Source organism: Gracilinanus agilis, chromosome 1 (genome assembly GCF_016433145.1).
Source record: "Gracilinanus agilis isolate LMUSP501 chromosome 1, AgileGrace, whole genome shotgun sequence".
In the NCBI taxonomy this organism is placed as follows: Eukaryota; Metazoa; Chordata; class Mammalia; order Didelphimorphia; family Didelphidae; genus Gracilinanus; species Gracilinanus agilis.
The window spans coordinates 255,232,564-255,255,140 of record NC_058130.1 but is presented as its reverse complement, the minus strand read 5'-3'; the positions used below and the strand labels follow the sequence as shown (position 1 = coordinate 255,255,140).

At 39.1% G+C, this 22,577-nt stretch overlaps 1 protein-coding gene across 1 annotated transcript in view; it reads right to left on the bottom strand.

The window, feature by feature from the left end:
• LOC123231277 (integrin alpha-M-like) overlaps positions 1-14,285 on the bottom strand; it is a 46,446-nt gene extending 32,161 nt beyond the window's left edge. Inside the window, exons 1-7 of the mRNA XM_044657533.1 lie at positions 14,237-14,285; positions 12,502-12,607; positions 11,727-11,830; positions 11,219-11,289; positions 10,966-11,080; positions 4,122-4,252; positions 3,754-3,899 (exon numbers count right to left, since the gene is read on the bottom strand). Coding sequence (XP_044513468.1) covers positions 3,754-3,899; positions 4,122-4,252; positions 10,966-11,080; positions 11,219-11,289; positions 11,727-11,830; positions 12,502-12,607; positions 14,237-14,285 — 722 coding nt within the window. The remainder of the gene's footprint in view (positions 1-3,753; positions 3,900-4,121; positions 4,253-10,965; positions 11,081-11,218; positions 11,290-11,726; positions 11,831-12,501; positions 12,608-14,236) is intronic.
• Positions 14,286-22,577: the final 8,292 nt, after the last annotated feature.

The following is a 22,577-nucleotide window of genomic DNA, read 5'->3' as shown; positions in this document are numbered from 1 at the left end:
CAACCATTCTTCATAACTCAGAGTTTCCAAACACCTTGAAATCCTGGCCACTCTCCTTTGAATAAGCTCTATTTGGCAATATCTTGATTAAAACGAGATGGTCACAACCAAATAATATACTCCATGCCATTTCACTAGGCCAAAATTCAGCAGAACTCAAACTATATATTATAATCTGTATCTCAAGATTACATTTGATAGCAATGTTACAAAGCTGACTCATATTGCTCCATAGCCTATTAGAACTTTCCCAGGTTCTGTCTAGTCCTGACTCTCATCTTGTTCTTTTGCAATGAACTTTTTTTTAAAATTTTTTTTAAAAATTTTATTTGTATAGCACCTTACCTTCCATCTTGGAGTCAATACTGTGTATTGGATCCAAGGTAGAAGAGTGGTAAGGGCTAGGCAATGGGGGTTAAGTGACTTGCCTAGGGTCACACAACTAGGAAGTGCCTGAGGTCAAATTTGAACCCAGGACCTCCCCTCTCTAGGCCTGGCTCTCATTCCACTGAGCCACCCGGCTACTCCCTGCAATTAACTTTTGAGTCAAAGGTGGGACTGAACTTTCATCCCCAGGAGGGCAATAACAGAGAAGAGAAAAAGGTTAGGTTCGAGTTTCAAGCCCCTATGAAATCTTGATTCTTCATTCATCCAGAGAAATTACTTCTGCCAAACAAGGAGAAAGACTAGTCAAAACTGGTCAAGGTTCTTTAAATCCACTGAGGTTGGCCAGTTAGGGTGAGGTTGAGCAGGAAAATTTGAATTGTTCTAGTCAGATGACAAGACAGAAAGTCTTCTGATTTTGATTGTCAGGGACCCCTCAGCTACTTAGATTCCATATTCCATTGGGTTTTTCTACATTAACCCAGTATTTCTCCATGGCCTGTGGACTTCCCTTGCATCATGTGCCACAAATCTTGATTAAGACTTGGCTTCCTGGTTGACTAACTTAGTTTTTCTAAGTTCGGTAAACCATCTGCCCCAGACATCTAGTATCTGTAGTATTTTGTTCAGCCCTAGACACCATATTTTAGGTTAATAATAATAATAAACTATTCATGAAAAAATCATATAAAGTACTCATGACAGTATTTGACATAACTAATATAATATAATAAATATATTTAAATAAATAATAATCCTATAAATATTTATAAGAATAAGTATTTATATGACTATTATTGTGCTGATCAGTTATTATTTTATAGTATTTGAATAATTATCATGACAATAAACATATTTAAATAAATAATAGATCATTCATAAATGATAATTATATAAATCTTTATAAGTATGTGTATGATTCTTATTTATTCTTATTATGTTATTTTTATATTTTAAAAATTTTATGTTAACATTGTATTTTAAAATATTATATGTGGGGGCAGCTAGATAGCTCAGTGGATTGAGAGCCAGGACTAGAGATAGGAGGTCCTGGGTTCAAGTATGGCCTCAGACACTTCCCAATTGTGTGACCCTGGACAAGTCACTTAACCCCTAATGCCTAGCCCTTACCACTCTTCTGTCTTAGAACCAATACACAGTATTGATTCTAAGGCAGAAGGTAAGGGTTTAAAAATTAAAAAATTAAAACATTACATGTAATATAATTTTAATTATATTTTATATTTAATAATGTATTGTATATGTTATTTCATATATCGTATTTTATATTTTATGATATGATAATAAATGTTTTAAAATAAATATAGATACTACATAAGTAATATATGAAACATTAATAATAAGTATTTCAAATTATTTAGTGATAATTTATTATTATTATTGTCTAGGGGCGAGTCATGGTGTTGAGTGTCCCATAGCATCTTTTTTGTTCAGTTCTAGGCATGATATTTTAGGAAGGAACTTGGTATCTAAAGCGAGTCTCTAGCATAGTCATACTGATTGAAACACGGAATGTTTACCCTGAAGAACAGATATCTGCTCTCTGCCCCCAACATGGCAATTTTTTCGAGTATATGAAGGGCTAGCCCTTTTGATGCTTTGGTCTTCCCTCTGTTGATTTTCTTCAATTTCTCCTATAGACATTTTGTTTGTAGGCCATTGCTTTCATGCTGTCTCCCCCAATAGACTGAATTTCTTGAGAGCAGGGTCTTTTTTTGGTTTTCTTTGTATCCCTGGCACTTAGCACTAGACTTGGAATGAAGTGGGTGCTTAATAGATGCTCACTGAATGACTGATTTTACTAATTCTATCATATGAAAGTGGATTTGGATGGGTTCTGCTTGGCCAAAGAGGGCAGAGTTAGGAGCAGTGAATAGAGGTTGCAAAGACAATTTTAGGCTTTACTTCTTAACAATTAGAGAAATACCAAAGTAGTACTGGGTACCAGTGGAGATACTGGACTCTCCCTCAATGGATGTGTTTAAGTGAAGACTGGATGACCTTGGAAATATGGTAGAGATAACTATTGTTCAGAAATATCTTTGATATGACCTGTAAATCCCTTTGAATGCTGAGATTTTGTGATCTGGTATTCATCTTATTAATTTTTGCCCATTGTTCCAGTCTATTGAGTTCATTTTAGATTTCTGGGTTGTCTTTCGTCATGTTAGCTATTGCTCTAACTTTGTGTTATGTGCAAATCTATATAAATTTGCTGTTGAAACCTTTATTCAATAATTGATAAAAATGTCGAATAAAACTGAGTTTCTGGACAGAATCCCATGGCCCTCTACTAAATAATATATTAAGAAATTATTGATACAGTCAATCACAATCACATTAAATACTGATTAGAATAAAAGATCATTTTAAGACTTGCCATGTGCATTACATGTTATTTCATATGATTCCCACTAGATGTCACAAGATACCTCCTAGTCTGAGGAGGTATTCATTAATGCTCTAGATAGGGCTCTCTGAACCTTCCCTATTATACAAAAAAAAAAAACAACCAGATAAAATAACTCAGAAGAACAGAAGACTAAGGATTTTAATCAGTCTTTTTATCTGTTGGTCTGTTCTACTCTATAGAAATGTTATACTCTATGGATCAAGAACCCCCTTCCCTGTTATATTGGGGTTGTTTAGTCATATATGACTGTTCCTGATTCAATTTGGGGTGTTCTTGGCAAAAGTATGGAAGTGATTTACCATTTCCTTCTCCAGATCCTCTTATAGATGAGGAAACTGAGCAAACAGGGTTAAGTGTCTGATACCAGATTTGAACTCAGAAAGATGAGTCTTCCTGACTCCAGACCCAGTGTTCTATCCACTATACCACCTAGCTGCCCCACTTTCCCTGTAATAAAGGAACTACTCTAGTTCTTTAGTATTTTGTGGGGCTACGTCAGGACCATTGTGTGAAATAATATAGGATTTTAGGATCATAGATTTAGAGCAAGAGACTCTCTTGTCCAATCTTCTAATTTTACAGAGGAGGAAACTGAGGCAGAGGGGTCAAGTGACTTGCTCAAGGTCACTCAGTAAAGGTGAAAGACAAGATTTGAACCCAGGTCCTTGAATCCAAAAGCATCCATTGTATAAGCTGCCTCCATAGGTTATAAGGAAGCAGATTTTGCTTCCATTATAATAAAGGCTCTCCAACAATGAAACAGCCCTCCTTGGGAGTGTTTCTATCAGAAGTCTAGATAAAAAGGCTGGAAGACCGTGTTTCAAGGATCCTGTAGGAAGGATTTCTACATGGTGTAAGTGGTAGGACCATATAATCTCAAAGATCACTGCAGACTCTAAAATGGTATTAATCCAACTTATAAATCAAGAGCTTACACTACTTTTCTAATGCCTGAGGCTGTGTGGGTCCTCCCACTTAGCTGCACAATCGGATCAACCAGGTTTTTTGAAGTAGGATCATTCTTGAAATTGTTGAAGGTGAAATGTATCTCGAAGTCATCGGAATACTGCATCAGAGAAAACTGGAAGAGGTTGGGGAGAATGTCTTGGGTTACTATTTCTAGAGAAGTCCCCATTCAGAGCCCTTGTCCAGAAAGACCAGATATTTACTCCAATTTTATCATACTTTTTGAAACGATTTGACTTCCAAACCCACTACTCATCCTTCTCGTCCCCTGCTCCCATTCCTACTTATTTCTAGTAATGTAACTTGGATATCTCCCAATTCATCTCGGAGCCCTCACCTGTGTATTGGTTCCCTTGAACTGGTCCATCACTGTCATGACAAAATTCTTCATCTGTACAAATTGCTGAGGTCTAATGCTACCAGAGCCATCAATCAGGAAGACAATGTCATTTGCTTGCTTTGGGCATTCTGGGCAAAGGACGAGAATGAACCATTACTTATTACAAATAATGATAATCATAAAATAATAGTTGTTGAGTTGTTTTCAGTTGTGTCCAACTCTTTGTGATCTCCTTTGAAGTTTTTCTCATTGGTGAAGATACTGGAGTGGTTTACCATTTCCTCCTCCAGCTTGTTTTATGAATGAGGATATTGAAGCAGAGTTATGTGACTTGCCCAAGGTTATACAACTAGTAAGTGTTTGAGGCAGGATTTGAACTCAGTAAGAGGAGTTCGACTGGCACTGTGCCACTTAGATACAAAATAATAGATTTGAGAGGAAAAAAACTACATGGTCAGTGTGTGTGTTTAGGTTCTTTGGGACATCAGAACATAACTATTTGATATTTCCTTAACCTAAGTCCCTAGATAAGTCCATTATCACTCAAAAATCCAACTACCCTATTTCTTCACTAGAATCCTAAGACATTACCTCTAAGTATTCTAGAATCCCTAAGTCCCCTTCCCTTCAGAGTATGGGTTTCTAAATTTTTGAGATCTCATTGACATGGGTATTTCTTTCATCAGTGTAGAAGATAACTCAATCATGTATTTTTTTATCTTGTATGTATTTTTTGTCTTTTAACAAATAAAAGTAAATTTTTATTGCTATATTTTGTTTTGACATCACATTTATTTCCCAATGGGGCAGGTAGGTGGTATAGTGGTAAAATACTGAGCCTGAAGTCAGGAAAATTAATCTTCTTGAGTTCAAATCCTGCACCAGACACTTACTAACTGTGTGATCCTGAGCAAGTCATTTAACCCTGTTTGCCTCAGTTTCTTATCTGTAAAATGAGCTGGAGAAGGAAATAGCAAATTACTCTACTACCTTTGGCATGATAACTCCAAATGGAGTCACAAAGAGTCAGACATGACTGAAATGACTAAACAACAAATATAAATCTAATTACTCCTTTACTCTGCCAGCACTTGATATAGTGTCTGGAATGCAGTGGGTATTTAATATATGCTTGTTAATTTGATGACTCTATTCAAAACCCTTCGATGGTTAACTATAGCTTACCAAATACAGTCTACATATGCCTGGCTGGCACAAGTTGGCACAATTTCTTTTTTTTTTGTTGTTGTTTTTTTTTGTTGTTTTTAAACCCTTAACTTCTGCTGTGTATTGACTTATAGGTGGAAGATTGGTAAGGGTAGGCAGTGGGGGTCAAGTGACTTGCCCAGGGTCACACAGCTGGGAAGTGTCTGAGGCCGGATTTGAACCTAGGACCTCCTGTCTCTAGGCCTGGCTCTCAATCCACTGAGCTACCCAGCTGCCCCCACAATTTCTTTTTGAAGTCCTATCCACTCATTTTCATTACTGCAACTATCATTATATAACTCCCAAATCTAGAGATTTCTAGACAGCACACTTCTGCTTGAACTTTTTGGCATCATAGATTCAACATGCCCAAAGCTGAGTTTATCTTTTCCCCCAAACCTAAATCTCTTTCAGGTTTCCCTCTTTCTGTCAGTGTCAATGTATTGTCTTCTATATTTGAAATCTTTGTGCTACTTTTGATTCTTTCTTCTCCCTTCCCCCAGATCTTATCAGCAGTTAAATCCTATTGCTTCTATCTCCAAAATAAATCTGAAATCTGCTCCATTCCCATTTTTTCCACTGCCTACAATCTATTTATATTCAACTTATAGTGCAATCAGACTTTATTATTCATGTAACACTATTTGACCATTAGACAACTACTGGACACTTAATGTCTTTCCAGATTGTTATTGCACTGATGTATATGAAGCCTTTCTTTCTATTGTTAGCTCATTTGATGTATATGCCAGAAGAGGGCTCTTCTTATCACCTGCTCAGACCAATGTTTCTTTTTTTTTTTTTATTGAAAGTCCATTATTTCTTTTAAAAAATATTTTAAACTCAAAAGAGTATTGTATTTTTTTAAAATAAAATTTATTTTTATTATTATGAAAAACACACCTCCATATTGGTCATTATTGTAGGAGCACACTCATACATAACCAAAACTCTAAAATAGAACTGGAAATACACTGATTTGAAAGATATTATGCTTTGATTCATATCCATCCAACTTAACAGTTCTTTTTCTGAAGGTGGATAGCCTTCCCTGTCATAAATCTTTTAGGATTATCCCAGATCATTGCACTGCTGAGAGTAGCCAAGTCTCCACAGTTCATCATTGTATAATATTGCTGTTACTACATACAACATTATCCCAATTCTGCTTATTTTGCTCTGCATCAGTTCATGCAGATCTTTCCAACTTTTTTCTGAAATCATCTCGCTTATCATTTCTTATAGCACAATAGTATTCCATCACCAACATGTACCACAATTTGTTCAGCCATTCCCCAAATGATGGACTTCAACTCAATTTCCTATTCTTTGTCACCACAAAAAAGAGATGCTATAAATATTTTTGTACAAGTATATCTTTTCCTCTTTTTTATTATCTCTTTGGGATAGAGTTCCAGTAGAGCCATTACTAGATCAAAGAATATGCACAGACTTCTAGCCCTTTGGGCATAGTTCTAAATTGCCCTCCAGAATAGATTAGTTCACAGCTCCACTGACAATGCATTAGTCAGACCAATGGTTCTTAAAGTATGATCTGAAGACCCCTGGGGCCATCGGTTCAGTCAGTAAGGTAAAAAATGTGTTCACAACTGGAAGACCATTATACACAGTAACAGCAATATTGTATATGATCAACTGTGAAAACTATCAGCAATGCAATGACCTGGGATAATTCTGAAAGACATATGTCAGGGAATGCTATTAACTCCAGAGAAAGAACTGTCAGATGAATACGGATCAAAGCATAACATCTTTTGCATCAATGTATTGTTTTACTTTGGGGTTTTGGTTTTATATGAGTGTTCTCTTACAACAATGATAAATATGGAATTGGGTTTTACATAATACATGTATGGCCCAGATCAAATTGCTTATCATCTCTGAGTGGGGGGAGGGAAGGGAAGAAAGAAGACTGTTTGGATCTTATAATTTTTGAAATGTATGTTGAAAATTATTATTACATGTAATTAGGAACATAAAATATCTTTGAATTAAGAATTTTTGAATGTGTTCACAAGATGTTATTTGCTTATTGAAATACTCTTCCCCTGGCCATATACATGTATGTATGTATGTATGTATGTATGTATGTATGTGAATTGTTGTGTGATCATTCAATTTTTCTTGACAAAATTATTGAAGTTGTTTGCCATTTCCTTCTCTGGTGTTTCCCCATTTCCTTCTCAGATGAAGAATTGAGGTAGATAAGAGCAAAGTGGCTTGCCCAGAATCATATTATCTGGTAAGTGTTTGAGGTTGGATTTGAATTCAGGTCTTTCTGAGTCTGTGCCTAGTGCTCTATTCACTGTGTCACCTAGCCACTGTTGCTGCTGTTCACTGTTGCGGCTGTTACTGCTGCTGCTATTATGTGTGTGTGTGTGTTAGGGGTGGCGACTAGATTATTTTGTTATTCTTCAGCCAACATAACATATTGAAACATATTGAAACAGATTAAATATTGAAGTGGACATGAGAATCTAGCTGTTTTCTGTTAAGTCAGACATTGAAGAACTTTGCAAAAAAAAGAAAAAAGAAAAGTCAAACATTGCTACTTTTATAATTTTTTCTTTTGAAAAACAGTTATTTTCATATTTTAATAAAAATGTATGTTGACATGTATTACTGTCATTTTAATTAATTATTATTTCTAAATGGATAATTTCTAACATGATAAATATTGATAGGTATAAGCCACATAAACAAGAGTTCTTTGGGGTCCCCAATAATTTTTAAGAGTTTAAAATGATCCAGAGACTCAAAAGTTTGAGAACTACTAGCCTAGAGTATTCTAGTAGCTTTTTAATTGGTCATCTTGGGCAAATGGCCTCCCTTCAATCCATCCTTCACACCTCTATTAAATTACTCTTTCTTAAAGCACAAATCTTACTGTGTCATTCTTCTTTTCAAAACTTTTCACTGGTTCCTTGTTGACTGCCAAGTAAAATCTATATATCATAGACTGGCACCCGAGGCTTTTCAAAATTTGTAACAATCTCCTTTTCTTGAAATCCTGGCTAACCTTCAAGACTTTGGTGAAGTTTTACCCTTCCTCCACAGCCACCACCTTCTCTTTATCCTCACTCAATTTGAAATAATAATTTCTTTGTGGGAAAGAAAACCTTTTTTACCTTTCTTATGTTCTTATCCTAGTCTCTATTCTGTATATTAATTACTTATTAAATTATAGCAGAAAGAGAAAATAAAGTATAAGGGTCAGAGTCTGAAAGACTTTGGTTCCAATATTACCTTTGATGTTTATACCTATGTGACCTGGGGAAGTCATTTAACCTCTATATGCTTCAGGTAACTCCCTAGGACAGATCTCTTGGCTGTAGATGGTTGCATTTGTGGAAGGCATTCCCAAGCTGAGAGTTCTCTGTGCTGATGAAATCAAAATCTTTGTGTTTTCAAGTATATGGTAGATTTGTACATGTGTAAACTCCAAAAGTGCAAGGACTTTGCCTTTTTATCATTAATCTTTGTAATTTTATATATTTTTATAATTTTAATAATAATTTTATTATTATACAATATAATATATACTAATTTTATAATTTGTCTTTGTGCCCCTCCCAGGGCCTAGTATGGTACATAGTAGACATTTAATAGTTGTTGAAACAATGATGAATGAATATTTGATAGGCACTTAATAGTTGTGGAAACAGGGGGCAGCTAAGTGGCTCAGTGGATTGAGAGTCTGTCACAAAGATGACAGGTCCTGGGTTCAAATCTAACCTCAGACACTTCTTAGCTGGGTGACCCTAGACAAGTCACTTAACCCCCATTGCCTAGCCCTTACCACTTTTCTGCCTTAGAACCAATACACGATGTTGATTCTAAGACGGAAGGTAAGGGTTTTTATATTTTTTTAAATAGTTGTGGAAACAATGTTAAATTAATTAATTTAATTAAATTAATTAATGTGATACATAGCAGGCACTTAAAAGTTGTTAAAACAATGAATGAATGAATATTTGATACATAGTAGGTGCTTAATAGTTTTGAAATAATGAATGAATGAATGAATGAATGAATGAATGAATGAATGAATGAATCTTTGCTCTGGCTAGGACTCAGGGATTCTATGACCTCAGAAAGAATCCTCTGGATGGTGCCAGCCTGGCCCACAGTTGTGTTATAGTCTCTTGGACTCTGTTTAATTGCATTTCAGTATTCTAACAACCCCTTTGGGGATAATCATACATTGGAAAGTAGCCTCTATCTATATGTTGTGGACATCAAATATGATGTGTATAGTGCAGAGGTGCAATCAACCCTGAAAAATGCTAACTGCAGAATTTCTGGCAGTTAAGAGGGCTTAGAACCCTGACTAAGGGCAGTTGATCCCTGAGGCTTGGACAGAGCGGAAGGGGCAACTAAGCTGGGCCTTCTGGCTGAAACCTGGCCTTGAATTTGTGCTTTTCTCTTGAGATTTTGTAGCTTAGCTAATTCCTCTGGATCTCCCTGACCTTCCCTATTTCATTCCCCATTTCCTTTCCTGATTTCCTCTGGGTTTTGGGAGAAGGGTGGATTTTGGGTGGTAGCAAACAAACTTTGAAGGCTTGGTTTTCCCCATTGACAAGTAGGGCTTACCCTTGATACAAACTATCTCCTGATTCATTGTGTGTAACTTCCATAACCTTAAAGGCAACAAAGCCTCCGGGGTTGAGTCAGGGCAGGCTCTTTCTCAGTCCACGCCATTCCTGTGTCCCTCCCCCACCTGGAGCTTCTCCCTAGGTGGTTGTCAGAGAAACCTTGTATCCCTCTGTCCTTTATAATCAACCCTGAAACTTAATAAACTCGGTTGTTATTTAATCAAACCTTTTGCTAAACCATCGGTTGAACCATAAAAGAGGGTTAAGAAGAGAAAGGAATTATTTCTCTTTGGTTCCTGAGGGGAGCTGGAGGCATCCATCTTGGAGGAAGTGGTGATCTCTATACTTCCTCTGAGAAGCCCTTCTATTTCACAGACGGGGAAGAGCCCTGGGACTCTGTCTTTGTGAACTTGAGAAAATGACTAGAAAGCCCTCTAGTTTCAAACCATTTCTGACTGGCCCCAACCTTTGTTTGTAGAAGTGCCCTTCCTACCTGGAAGGGTTCAACCTGTTTCCCTTCAGTGTCCTCTGTCTCAAGCCTGGGTACCCAGTGTGTGTCTCCCTGTTGCAGCTGCCTGCCCAATTACCTCATCCTCTCCCCTTGTAGCTCATTATACTTCATCGTCCTATATTTCCCTAAACTCAGCCATTCCCTTACATCTCTCCTACCACCTCAATCTACCACCTCCACTATTGCACCCTCCTTTCCCACCTATTGACTTACGGACCCACAAACCCCATCCACTTGCTTTATTCCCTTATTACATGTGTCCTTGAGGGTCTGATGAAACACCCCTAAAAAGACTGAGTCAACATCAGGCAAATAATCTCTCCTTTCTCAACATTGTAAGATTAAAACTGAGATATCGTATCTTTGTTGTTATAAAAGAAGTTGATTTCAGGCTGCTGTGAACTGTGGCTCACTGATATATCATATCCACTATCGGTTCAACCACAGTTGAGGCTGCTCTTTTCATATCCTCCCCACCAGCATCCAGGCATCCCAATTAGTGACTTACCTTGTAGGGATTCAGGGAAATTAAACTCCTGCTTCAGGTCCGAATCCAACATGAAGCACAAGCCATTTATATATGCGTTCTCCTTGCATGTTCGGTGGACTATAGGACCACAGGCCTGGGGATCAGAAGGAGTTTGAGGGAAACTCTTCTCCAAAACACCAACTCTTTCCACATTTAGACATTTGACTGTCCAATCCCCACCCCTCCCTGCCTTCTGGACTCCATTATTCTCCCATTATTTGGGCTAACTTACCAAAAGCTTTTTGGATTTTTCTTCAGTCGTCAAAGTAAGTCCTAGGGACATGTTTACTGCCTCTGGAGGGACTGAGGAGATCCAGACATGCATAGTCACACAACATAGAGTACATAGAACTGGGGGAGGGGGCAAGGATCAACTATTTGGGCTAATGCACAGTTATGCTGAGAGCTACAGTGGAGGATGTCTCCATTCTAAGAGATAAGTAGGGTCTGGAAAGTCCAAGGAAAAATATCCAGATGTATGTGTGCAGGTGTATGCATGCACACACACATTTTGAGGGGGGATGGGGATGGGAGAGAGCAACAAGGGTGAGAAAGTTACAAGTTAAATGGTGGGGAATTGGCAACTTAATTCTAGACAAGGAACTCAAGTCTGTGAGGTAGGGCTGAGGAGAAGGACGGCTGGGTTTCCTGAATTTCTTAATAGGTATTTCCTAAAGTCCTAGAGTAGAGAGAACAGCAAGAATATAGGATGACATCCCAGGCCAGGGGCTGTTACTCACTATTAATGGGAATGGTCATACAGGTGCCAGTGCCAAATTCACAGTTGTAGAGTTGCCCTGTTTGGTTAGGCGATGTTCTCTCTAGGGGCGCCCCAATCACCAGTCTGTGGGGAGAAGCTTGAATCTAATGATACCACAAGGGACAAAGTATACAAAAGATCTCCCATTTGGGAGCAATAAAGAAAGGAGGAGAATGCCATATTATATAGAAGGAACTGGGAAGGGGAAGAAGAGGGGAACATAATCTAGATAGAGGAAAGGAAGGCTTTCATAGGCAGAGAATTATTGTAATTCATAGCTTTGTTTTAATCCTTATAGAATTCTTGAGTCTGAGTGAGGGATGCTTGTGACTTTTCTCTTGAACTGTTAGAAATGGAGAAGACATATGAGATCAAATTGGGGGCTGGTGGGGGTTGGATAAAAATTTCTCCAAACCTCTTAACTTCCAAATGATAAGATTACAGATTTAAAAGGGACCTTAGAGGTTGGAGAAATCATTTAGTCCAATTTCTTTATTTTATTGTTGTTGTTCAGTCTTTTCAGTCATGTCTGATTCTTAGTGACCCAATTTGGTCTTGGCAAAGAAACTGGATTGGTTTGCCATTTCCTTCTCTAGCTCATTTTGCAGATGAAGAAACTGAGACAAACAGGGTCAAATGACACAGGGCTAGCAAATGAAGGTCATATTTTAATTCAAAATGAGAATTTTCCTGACTTCAGGCACTCTATCCACTGAGGCACACAATTTTACAGATGAGGAAATAAAAGTCCTTACCCAGCTTGCTTGAACTGGACCACAGTCTGTCCAAACCCAGCTCCATTTTCCTGGAAGATTGTTGGATTCTCAGTGTCCAAATTGAAACCATGACAAGAGATTAACCCTGAAGAGAGGGATGGCAGGAGATGATTTGAAAAGGGATGTGTTCCTTCTTTCCTTAGATTTCTCTTCTAAAATTTACCACTTTCCAGACTTCTCATAGACCTATTCCAGGTTTGTTGTTTTCCTCGGTGTTTATCTCTTTCCTCAACCACACTTTTCTCTAAGGTAATAATTAGTGCCATTTCTTCTGGCGCTTGGATTTCCTATATATTTCCACTGTTAACCAGTTGCCCTTTTGCTGTCCTATTGCTCTGCCCAATATACTTTTCTTCTTTCTACTCAGTTGTGTAATCTCTCCATTAAACAACTAGAATTTTCTTCTTTGATTTTACCCTTCCCTATTTTCCCTCACTCCCTGAAGAAAATATACAAAAAAGGGAAATAGTCCATTTCTATCTTTCCTCCTTCAGAAATCAGATAATAAGAGTCAGCTCTGCTCCAATCCCTCCTCTTCCTCCTCCTCCTCCTCCTCCTCCTCCTTCTTCTCCTCTTCCTCCTCCTTCAAATGCTAGATACAATAAATACTTTAGTGTACTTTTAAGATTTATTGTTATTATCATGATTTTAGTTCCTAGGAAATCAGAACTAGGAAAAAAAGGGCAAGAGATCTAGCCTCTCACTCTTCTTAGTCTTATCCAAGAGTTCTTAACCTAGAGTCCATGGACTCCCAAGTTGGCAGAGGATAGACTTCAGGGCTACTATGAACTTGGATGGGAAAAAAACAAATCACTTCATTATCTCCACTAGCCTCTAACTGAAGTTTAGCATTTCCTTTCCTTCAATTATGACTTAAAAAAAAAAATTCTGAGGAGTCCATAGGTTCAGTAGTAGCTAACTAGCAGCTAGGTGGCTCAATGGTAGCTCTTGTCCTAGAGTCAGAAAGACCAGAGCTGAATTTTTGCCTGAAACTTACAAGCTGTGTGACCTTGGATAAGTCACTTAATTTTTATTTGCCTTATTTTCCTCAACTATAAAATGAGCATAATTATGGTATCTACCTTATATGATTTTTTGAGGATCAAATGAAATAATATTTGTAAAGTGCTTAGCATAGTTCTCCTGACACATGGTAGGTGCTATATAACATTATTCTCTTCCCTTCCTAGATTGCTAAAGACATTCTAGCCACACAGAAAAGTACTCCTAGTTTTAATCCTTTTCCCAATAGGATCTTAAACCCCTAATCTCAGTCCCTTTATAGAGTCCTATCCCTCATTCTTATTCATGTGTATTCAGTTCAAGGGTATGTAAGAAAAAATGTTTAACAATTGACTCTCCAAAAATGTATGCACATTGCACATTTAAATTTAATCTGCATTATTAACATTTTCTCCAACACTTTATTAAAACTAAATCAGTAAATCAGGCTCTGTCTTGTAAAGTTGGCTTATTTCTGAGATGCCTGACTGACACTCTGAATGCTCACACTGAAAATTTAAAATCAGCTAGAGGGTAAGATCTGGCTCCAGCACAATTGCCCCCCCCCCCCCAGCAACCCCATCCCTTGCCCCTCTATTTCTATTCATGTTTATTCAGCTCTTCCTCTCCATCCAACAAATCTCTAAAATGTCTGACCTCTTCCTCCGCCAGGAGCCTTCTATTGTGCCAGTTCTGGGTGACTCTTACTCACCTATTAGCAGGAAAAGGGCACGGGAGGCCACCGGTGGAGTCTGTCCCATTGTGGATTCAGGGCGGCTTCTAAGTAGAAAACAGATAAAAGAGATGGAGGAACTACAGAAAAGAAGTGGTCAGGAAACTAGCGAGTAGGGAGGAAGAGAAAGGAGAAGGAAAAGAAAGAAATCTATTCACTGGTGCTCTTGACACATAGCCTTAGCTTTAGTTTCCTGCTAGACCCAGTTATATTGCCTTTCACAGTTTATTCTCCCCACAAACCTCATTTCTCAATCAAAACCAGACCCATAGGAATTAATTCGAATGGATGACAGTAGAACAATCAACATTATGAAACAAAAGCAAGACAAAAAAGAAGCAAAAAACCAAACTGCAATCAAAAGAAGCTTGCTCCTTCTGTGACTATGGGAAACAGTGTGAGTTGAAAAGACTTAGTGGATTCACAATGATGGTGATTTTCATCTAAATCAATAAACCAACACATGATCTGCTAAAGGAGATCTTTTTTTTGCATTCATTAAAATATACTTTTTTTTGTTTGGTCATTGAGACTCCCCCAACGAGTAAAATATATACAAACTATTCACATCCTTTGTCCCAGCAAGCTCATTAATGAGTATGTACCTCAAGAGGACAAAAAGACTTCACATTAAAAAAAAAATTATAGCAGTACTTCTTGTGGTAGAAAAAACCCTGGATCAAAGTAGGTGTCTATGAATGAGAAAATGATTAAACCAATTATGCTATATTAATGCAATATGATAGATGGCATGGGCATTGTACCCCATAACCCAGGCAAACTGTAAGCAGGGAAATTCCCTAGCTCCTTTCTGTCCCTGTGACTCCTAACCCAAGAACCTCTGATAACTTCTATAAGACCCTGAGATTATCATCATCCTTGGATCGTCCTTTAGTTTGAGATGGGATGGATATAGAGATGCACCTCCAGGTTACACCTTGATACCATCGGGCTGTATCTCAGGCATCCATCTGTTCCCTAAACTATGAGGGTCTTCAGGCAGACCCTGGTCAGATGACCAAACACCCCACCAAATGCCTGAGTGTTTACCACTCTAGAATCACCGCATACCATGACACAACATCATGTCCTCATTGTTGTAAAGAATATAAAAACCCCAGGTCTGAAGCATTCTGGGAACAACCCCCCAGGGTTGTTCCACTCATGCTGTCTTGCTGGCCAATAATCCTATCTTACTAATAAATCTCTCTTTTTACTTTTAAGCTAAGTTTCGGAGTCTTGCATTCTTGCAAAAGGTATCCTTCCCGAACCCAGAGGTTCACCATTACATCCCACAACATTGGTTGTACCCCACAACAATATAGATGCTATAAGAATTACTGGATATGAAGAACTGAGAGAAGCATGGAAAGGCACAAAGTGATGAAGGGTGATGGAAGCTGAGATCACAAGATACATAAGGACTTCAATAACGCCAAAATCAGTTGAAAATAAATTACTTCCCATGAACAAGCTTGGCCCTGGAAAATATATGATGAAATGCACTTCCTTCTGCTCAGTAAGGAGGTAGGGGACTTTGAGAGACATAAGGTTGCGTATACTATCAAGTATATTTGCTTTGTTATTTGACTTTGCCGAGGTTTTGTTATTGCTGCTGCTATTTTTATTTTGCTGTTACAAAGAATGGTTCAGTGTTGGGTTGGGGTGAATATTGAGAAATGACTATGCCATTAAGAAAAAAGACATTATTGGTAAAACACTAAAAAAGAAAATGCAGTATAGGTGATCCTCCTACCTAGAATGGGGATCAGTTTCTTCAGGTGAGAAGGAGCAGAGATGCTGGCACCATAGCCCTTCACTCAGTGAACAAATTCCTGAAGAATGGCTTCCATTCCATGGAGTCTCTCTCTATCTACTCCAACCCCCCTCCCCCACCTCTGAATAAGAGTATCTCTGCCACTTTCTGTCATGACTAAAAGCCAGTGTGAGCAGAGCATATAGAATGTACCTTACTTAGAAGTCTGGTCACTGTCATGAAGTGTGGGCAGTGGAGGGTCCTAGGACTAGTCAAAGTGGATTAGAGTCATCCACCACACCAAGAACAGTTGGGCACCAAAGTAAGTGACCACAGACATATGTATCACAGAACATGTCAAGCTCTCACTCTCTTTCCCCTGACCCCAGAGTACTGACTTACTTGGCAATTCAATCCTATTTAACTTAAGTCGATTCATCTCAAGAGGTATGTGCAAGGTTCTTAGAAAGAAGTGACAGGGAAGCCCTGGGTTCAAGTTCTGTTTCCAGAATGCACTATCTGAACAACCATTGACAACTTCCTAAACTATAAATTGCTGCCAATTGTTGATTGGTGTTGATGGAGGGAGTTTCCATGCTGATGAAATAGTTTCTATATAATCTGGGAGTTCCTCAAATTGATAAAATCACATGATAGACCCTCTTTCCCACTCCTGCCCCCAAAGACAAATGACAATGTAAAAGATACAGCAAGTAAGTATTAGGGTTATAAAGAAAAATAAATGAAATGACCAGCTCCTACTTTCAAGGGTCTTTCTTACATTCTACTAGAAATCACTGTCACCAGAGTAATCCCTAACCACCCTTACAAGGGGGTGGGGTCCCTTGCAGATAAGAAGACCACTGATATTCAGGAAAGCCAATAGGAGGTAATATGTGCCATGTACCAAATACTTTCACTAATGCTGTTGTCAAAGAGTACCAATGACATCACAGAGTGATGTCTTGACTTGCTCATGAATTGCATTAAAAGGAGGCAGAGTTACACAGTCATCAGTCTCACTTTCTCTTCTGGAGTCATCAAAGTCCAGTGACAAAACAAAAGTCAGAATGACTGGTGATGGCCCAGGATGCATTGGATGTCCCTGGCATCTTCCATGTCTGACCAAGCTCTACATGCTTCACAGTACCTTCATGGCTGTTAGAACAAATTGTCCTCATCCACACTTTCCACAGGGGAAGTCTTCACCTATGTAGGGTAGATCTGTTGCCCATACTACAACTTCTTGGAGTCACAGGTGAGAGGAGAGTGAAAGATTAACACCCAACATGGGTGAGCAGCCCCGAAAAGGCTGGGCAAACCCTCCCACCAGAGGTGCTAGTCCTTCCTGAACATCTCATATACCCGATAGCACTAATGCTGTGGCAATTAGAGCAAAGAAGAGATCACTATGGGTTGGAGTGATCAAGGAAGGTCTCATAGAAGATGAAGGTTACATTGAGCCTTGACAGATGGGTAGAGATGATGATGCAATTCATTTCAATTCAACAATCTTTTTTAAGCACTTACTAAGTGCTAGGGACTCAAAGACAAAAATAAAAACAGCTGCCCACACAGTTTTTATCATACTTAATGGAGAATCAGAAAGGAGTGGGGTGATCCAGGTAGAGGGAATTGCATGAGCAAAGGCACTGAGGTGAGAGGATGAAAATATATTCTCTGTGACTATGAAATCAGATTGTCTAAGCAGTGTTGGCAAATGTTTTCGCATTCAGGTGCCCAAACTGCAACTTCAAGCTGCCTATGAGCCTCTCACATTATCCCAGAGAGCTGAGGGAGGAAGTGCTCACTTTGAGTGGCTGGACAGAGGGGTGGAGCATGCAAAAAATGTCCTAAGGCTCTGGGAAGAGTGGGGAATGGAGCAGCAACCCCCCTCCACCATCCAGCAAATGTGCCAATACTTCACCAGTGCTGGTCTAGTGTATGGGGATGTATAGAAAGAGTAGTGGAATTCTAAGTTGAAGGGTAGATTGTAGAGTTTCTGGAAAGCCAGGTTAGCACTTTTGAAATTTGTTCTATATACAGTGGGGGAGCCATTAAAGAGTTTTGAAATGGGGAGCTGCATGATCAAAGCTGATTATGTTTTTTAAAATTATTTATTTTTATTTTTGTTAATTATTACATTATTATGATGAATGAGGAAGGTCAAATTGGTGGCCAAAATTGGTGGGGAAATGGGATGGATGGAAGGAAAGAGGGCCTTTCCTCTCTGTGAAGTCAACAAACATTTGGCCTTTATAAGGGACACCTATCATGCTAAGTGCTAGGAGGCGCTGACTTTCATTCAGCTGCTTCTTCCCTGTGGGTAACAGCTTTCCTCTCAAATCCAGTTCTCCCAAGATTTGTCACTGGTGATTAAAAAACAACAGTAAGTTTTCTTATATTTTGGTCCCTTAAAGCCTGTTTCTTCTCCTGGCTTGCAATTTATTTCTAGGCATATTTGAATCCCTATGCCTATGCCAAGATCCTTTCTACTATGTCCTCACAGCTCCAGCTGTTTTCAGCCTTTCCTCTTTAGAATAAAGGACGGTTTCTTTTGTAGATCTCTCTATTTCTGTCTTACTGTCTCTATCTCTCTCTGTCTCTCTCCCTGTCTGTGTCTGTCTCTGAAAGCCGCGAAAATAAAACACACTGTTTAGCAGTATTGCTGGCTGACAGAGTTTCAGAGTGGTTAAATAAAACCTAAATAGAAAACAGCACATCAGGAACTGAGAAGCTCGCATCTATTGCTAACCAGAAGGGTGGGAGTGAGGGTGGGACAGATAGAGTGGCCTCAGTGATTTCAAAAGGGTCCAACTCATCACTTGGCCTCCTCCCTGGTGCTGCAGCTTCCACTGTGAGTCAGCAAAGGATCAGTTCAGATCTTCTGATGGGCTATCATGGCTTAACTCAGCAGTTCTTGATTTCCATGTTAGACTTTTGAGTTCCCATTCCCTGCCTTCCTGGAATTTCTGATCCATAACTCCCACCTTGTCCATGCCTTCCCCCCCCCCCCAAAGCAAGAGAGCTCTGAGTTTTGGAGGTCTTTTCAGTAGGTCCAGTGGTCAGTACCACCCTGAAGGCTCTCTAACCCAAAGGTAGGTTACATCAGGAAACTCCTCCAAAGATAAGCTGTGGAGCAAAATGCATAATTTCCTTTGCCTTGCAAGAAAGAAGGAAATGGGGGGAAAAATGCAGAAGTGACCTTGTGGTCTAGAGTTTGGAGGTTAGTCCTCGACCGATGGGTTCAAGTTTGTTTTGAGGCTGTAGAGAAACATCACTGATCCTACTGTGGTAGTGAGGGAGCCCAGGTCTTTGAATGCACGCAAGAACTAAATCTCCTTTTTCAATTTCTTAACAAAGTATTTTAAAGTGATCCCTTCCCCAGAACCTGAGGTGGTACAAGAGGATTATACCTCCCAAATCTTGGAGATGGGGTGGGAATAAGTGTGTATATTTGTGACACTTCAGAGATTTTGGAAGTACAGTTCTAAACCACTGCAATAAAGTGAATATTGCAATAAAGCAAATGTCTCAATAAAGAGAGTCACATGAATTTTTTCATTTCCCGGTGCATATAAAAGTTATTTTTATACTATACTATAGTCAAGTGATAGTGAACTCTTAGCAACCAATTGCCCAAATTGCAACCCTCTCACCACATGTGAACCCCCTGCCAGATAGGGGAGGGAGGAAGCACTCCCATTGGGAAGCTGAGCAAAGGGGCAGGTGAGGTGAGAAATGTCCTCAGGCACAGTGAAGAGGGGGAAGGGAGCAGCCCCCTCCGGCACACTCCAGCATGCATGCCATAGCTTCATCAACATGGCTATAGCCTATTAAGTGTGTAAAAGTATTATGTCTAAAAAAAGTACATACCTTAATTTAAAATATCTTATGACCAAAAAAAGCCAGCCATCATCTGGGCTTCCAGAGAGTCCGAATCTTTTTGTTGGTGGAGGGTCTTACCTCCATGTTGCTGGCTATTGACTGATTAGAGGGGTTGCTGAAGGTTAGGGTGGCTGTGGCAATTTCTTAAACTAAGACAATGATAGGGCTTGCCGCATTGGTTGGCACTTCCTTTTGCTTGAACACTTTTGAAATTTGTTCTAACACAAGGGGGAAGCCATTAAAGGGTTTTGCACTGGGGAGCTGCATGATCAAAACCATGAATTAGGAAGGTCAAATTGGAGGCCATTGCAGGGTTCTTAATTGGCCTCATTTCAAAACTGTTCTGTTTCCAGGAATAAGGAGGCCCAAGAACAGGGAGAGAGATAAAGAACAGTTGGTCAGTGGAGCAGTCAGAACACATGCAACATTTGTCAATTAAGTTTTCCATTTTAAATAGATGGAGTTGGTGTCACCCCCAAATAATTACAATAGTAATATCAAAGACCACTGATCACGAATCAGCATAACTGATATAATAAAAATATAAAAATTTTAAATGTTGCAAGAATTACCAAAATGTGACAAAGAGATATGACATGTGGAGAAAATTACCCCAAAAGACTCAGTTGATGCAGGGTTGCCACACATCCTCAATTTGCCAAAAAATGCAATATCTGTGGAATACAAGAAAGCTAAGCACAACAAAATAAAGTATACCAGAATACATTTTTTTTCTTAAAGCAAGCAGCATGAAATAGAGATCCCATAGTCAGCTGATGAAATGTGGCTCAGTCTGAAGGAATAAAGATCCAGTGCCCCATTTTCTCTTTTGTTTGCTAGTTATTGGCAGGGGTTAGTCAGTGATTTCAACAAAGACTCCTTTGATAGTAAGAAATTTCCGCCCATGAAAAGGGAAGTGGGAGTGAGTTCTTGAGGCATGTCTAGCCAGGACCCCTAATTCAGAAGGTTACTGACAACTTCCTTGGCCTGCCCTACTGACTCTTATTTAAAAATTTTAATTAATAATTTATGAAAATTCTTCCTTTCTGTCCTAGTAAGAATTCTAAGACAGAAGGTCAAGGACTAGGCAACTGGGGTAAAGTGACTTGCCCCAGATATCACACAACTAAGAAACGTCCAAGGCCAGATTTGAACCCAGGTCCTCCTGTCTACATGCCTGGTTCTCTATCCACTGAGCCACCTGTCTCTTACTTCCCTTACTTTCGAGTGCCAGCTGGTGGTTATACAGGCATATCTAGAAAGGTAAGGTGTTTAGGGGCCTGGGATGAGTTATCCCAGGAGCTAACTTGACCTTTCTTCTCCCCAGTGGTGTAACTGCTGGCCATGGTCAGTTCCCTCAGACCAAATCCCTATAGATCCATTGTAAAGGATTTGGCCAGCTCAGGCATGGAATGCTCTGAATCAGATAGTTATAGTTTATTGTACTCATCTGTCTGATGTTCCCTGGCTTTAAAATATAGAAGAGACAGGAAAAGTGATCAAAAGGTGGGCATCATGTTAGAATCACTCAGCACTGGGAGCATCTAGGTGGCTCAGTGGATAGAGTCAGGCCCAGAGACAAGAGGTTGTGGGTTCAAATTTGACCTCAGATACGTCCTATCTGTATGACCTCAGGCAAATCATTTAACCTCAATTGCCTAGCCTTTATGACTCTTCTGCCTTGGAACTAATATTTAATATTGATAAGACAGAAATTAAAAAAAATCCCCTACATCTCTAAGAAATGGACATCCCTTAAGCAATACATTAAGTAACAAAGGGATTTAGGTGATACCAGTGATAGATTCCTGGACCTGGATTCAGGAAGACTTGAATTCAAATCTGGCCTTAGTCACTTGCTATCTGTATGATCCTAGACAGGTCTCCTAAGTGCTGTCTCATTTTCCTCAATTATAAAATGAAGATAACAATAACATCTATCTCACAGAGTAGTTGTGGTGATTAAATGTAAATGTAAAGGCCTTGACAAATAGTAGGCACTTAATAAATGCTTTCCCCCTAATCCTGATGGTGAAGATTATTTAAAGGAAAAATTATTTCTCAAATTAGTTCTTCCTTAGTGGCAGGGGAAAACGGGACTTTGTCAGGCACAGCAATATCAGATATCTTTTTCTAATGACCATGTCTATATAAGGACCCTCCCTGGGCATGGCCCCATACATTTCATGAACAACTGACCACACTTTTCCCACCCTTCGAATGTGCTTGATTCCAGGTACATCCCCACCTTCCTGCCAAAGTATTTATTCAACATCTAACTGCATGTGATGACTTTTAAAGTGAACCAAACATGGCAAAGAATTGGAAACTAAAGGGATGTTCCTCAGTTGGGGAATGGCTGAACAAATTGTGGTATACCATGGTGATGGAATACTATTGTGCTGTAAGGAGCGATGGACATTTCAGAAAGAGCTGGAAAGACCTTCACAGACGGAAACAGAGTGAAATAAGCAGAACCAGAGGAACATTGTACACAGTAACTGAAACATTGTGGAGTGATCAAATGCTATAGATTCTGCTCCTAACAGCAATACAATAATCCAGGACAATTCTGAGGGACAAAGAATGCTCTCCACCTCTAGAGAAAGAACTGTTGGAGTATAAATGCAGATGAAAACATATGATTTATCACTTATTTATTGGGGTATATGATTT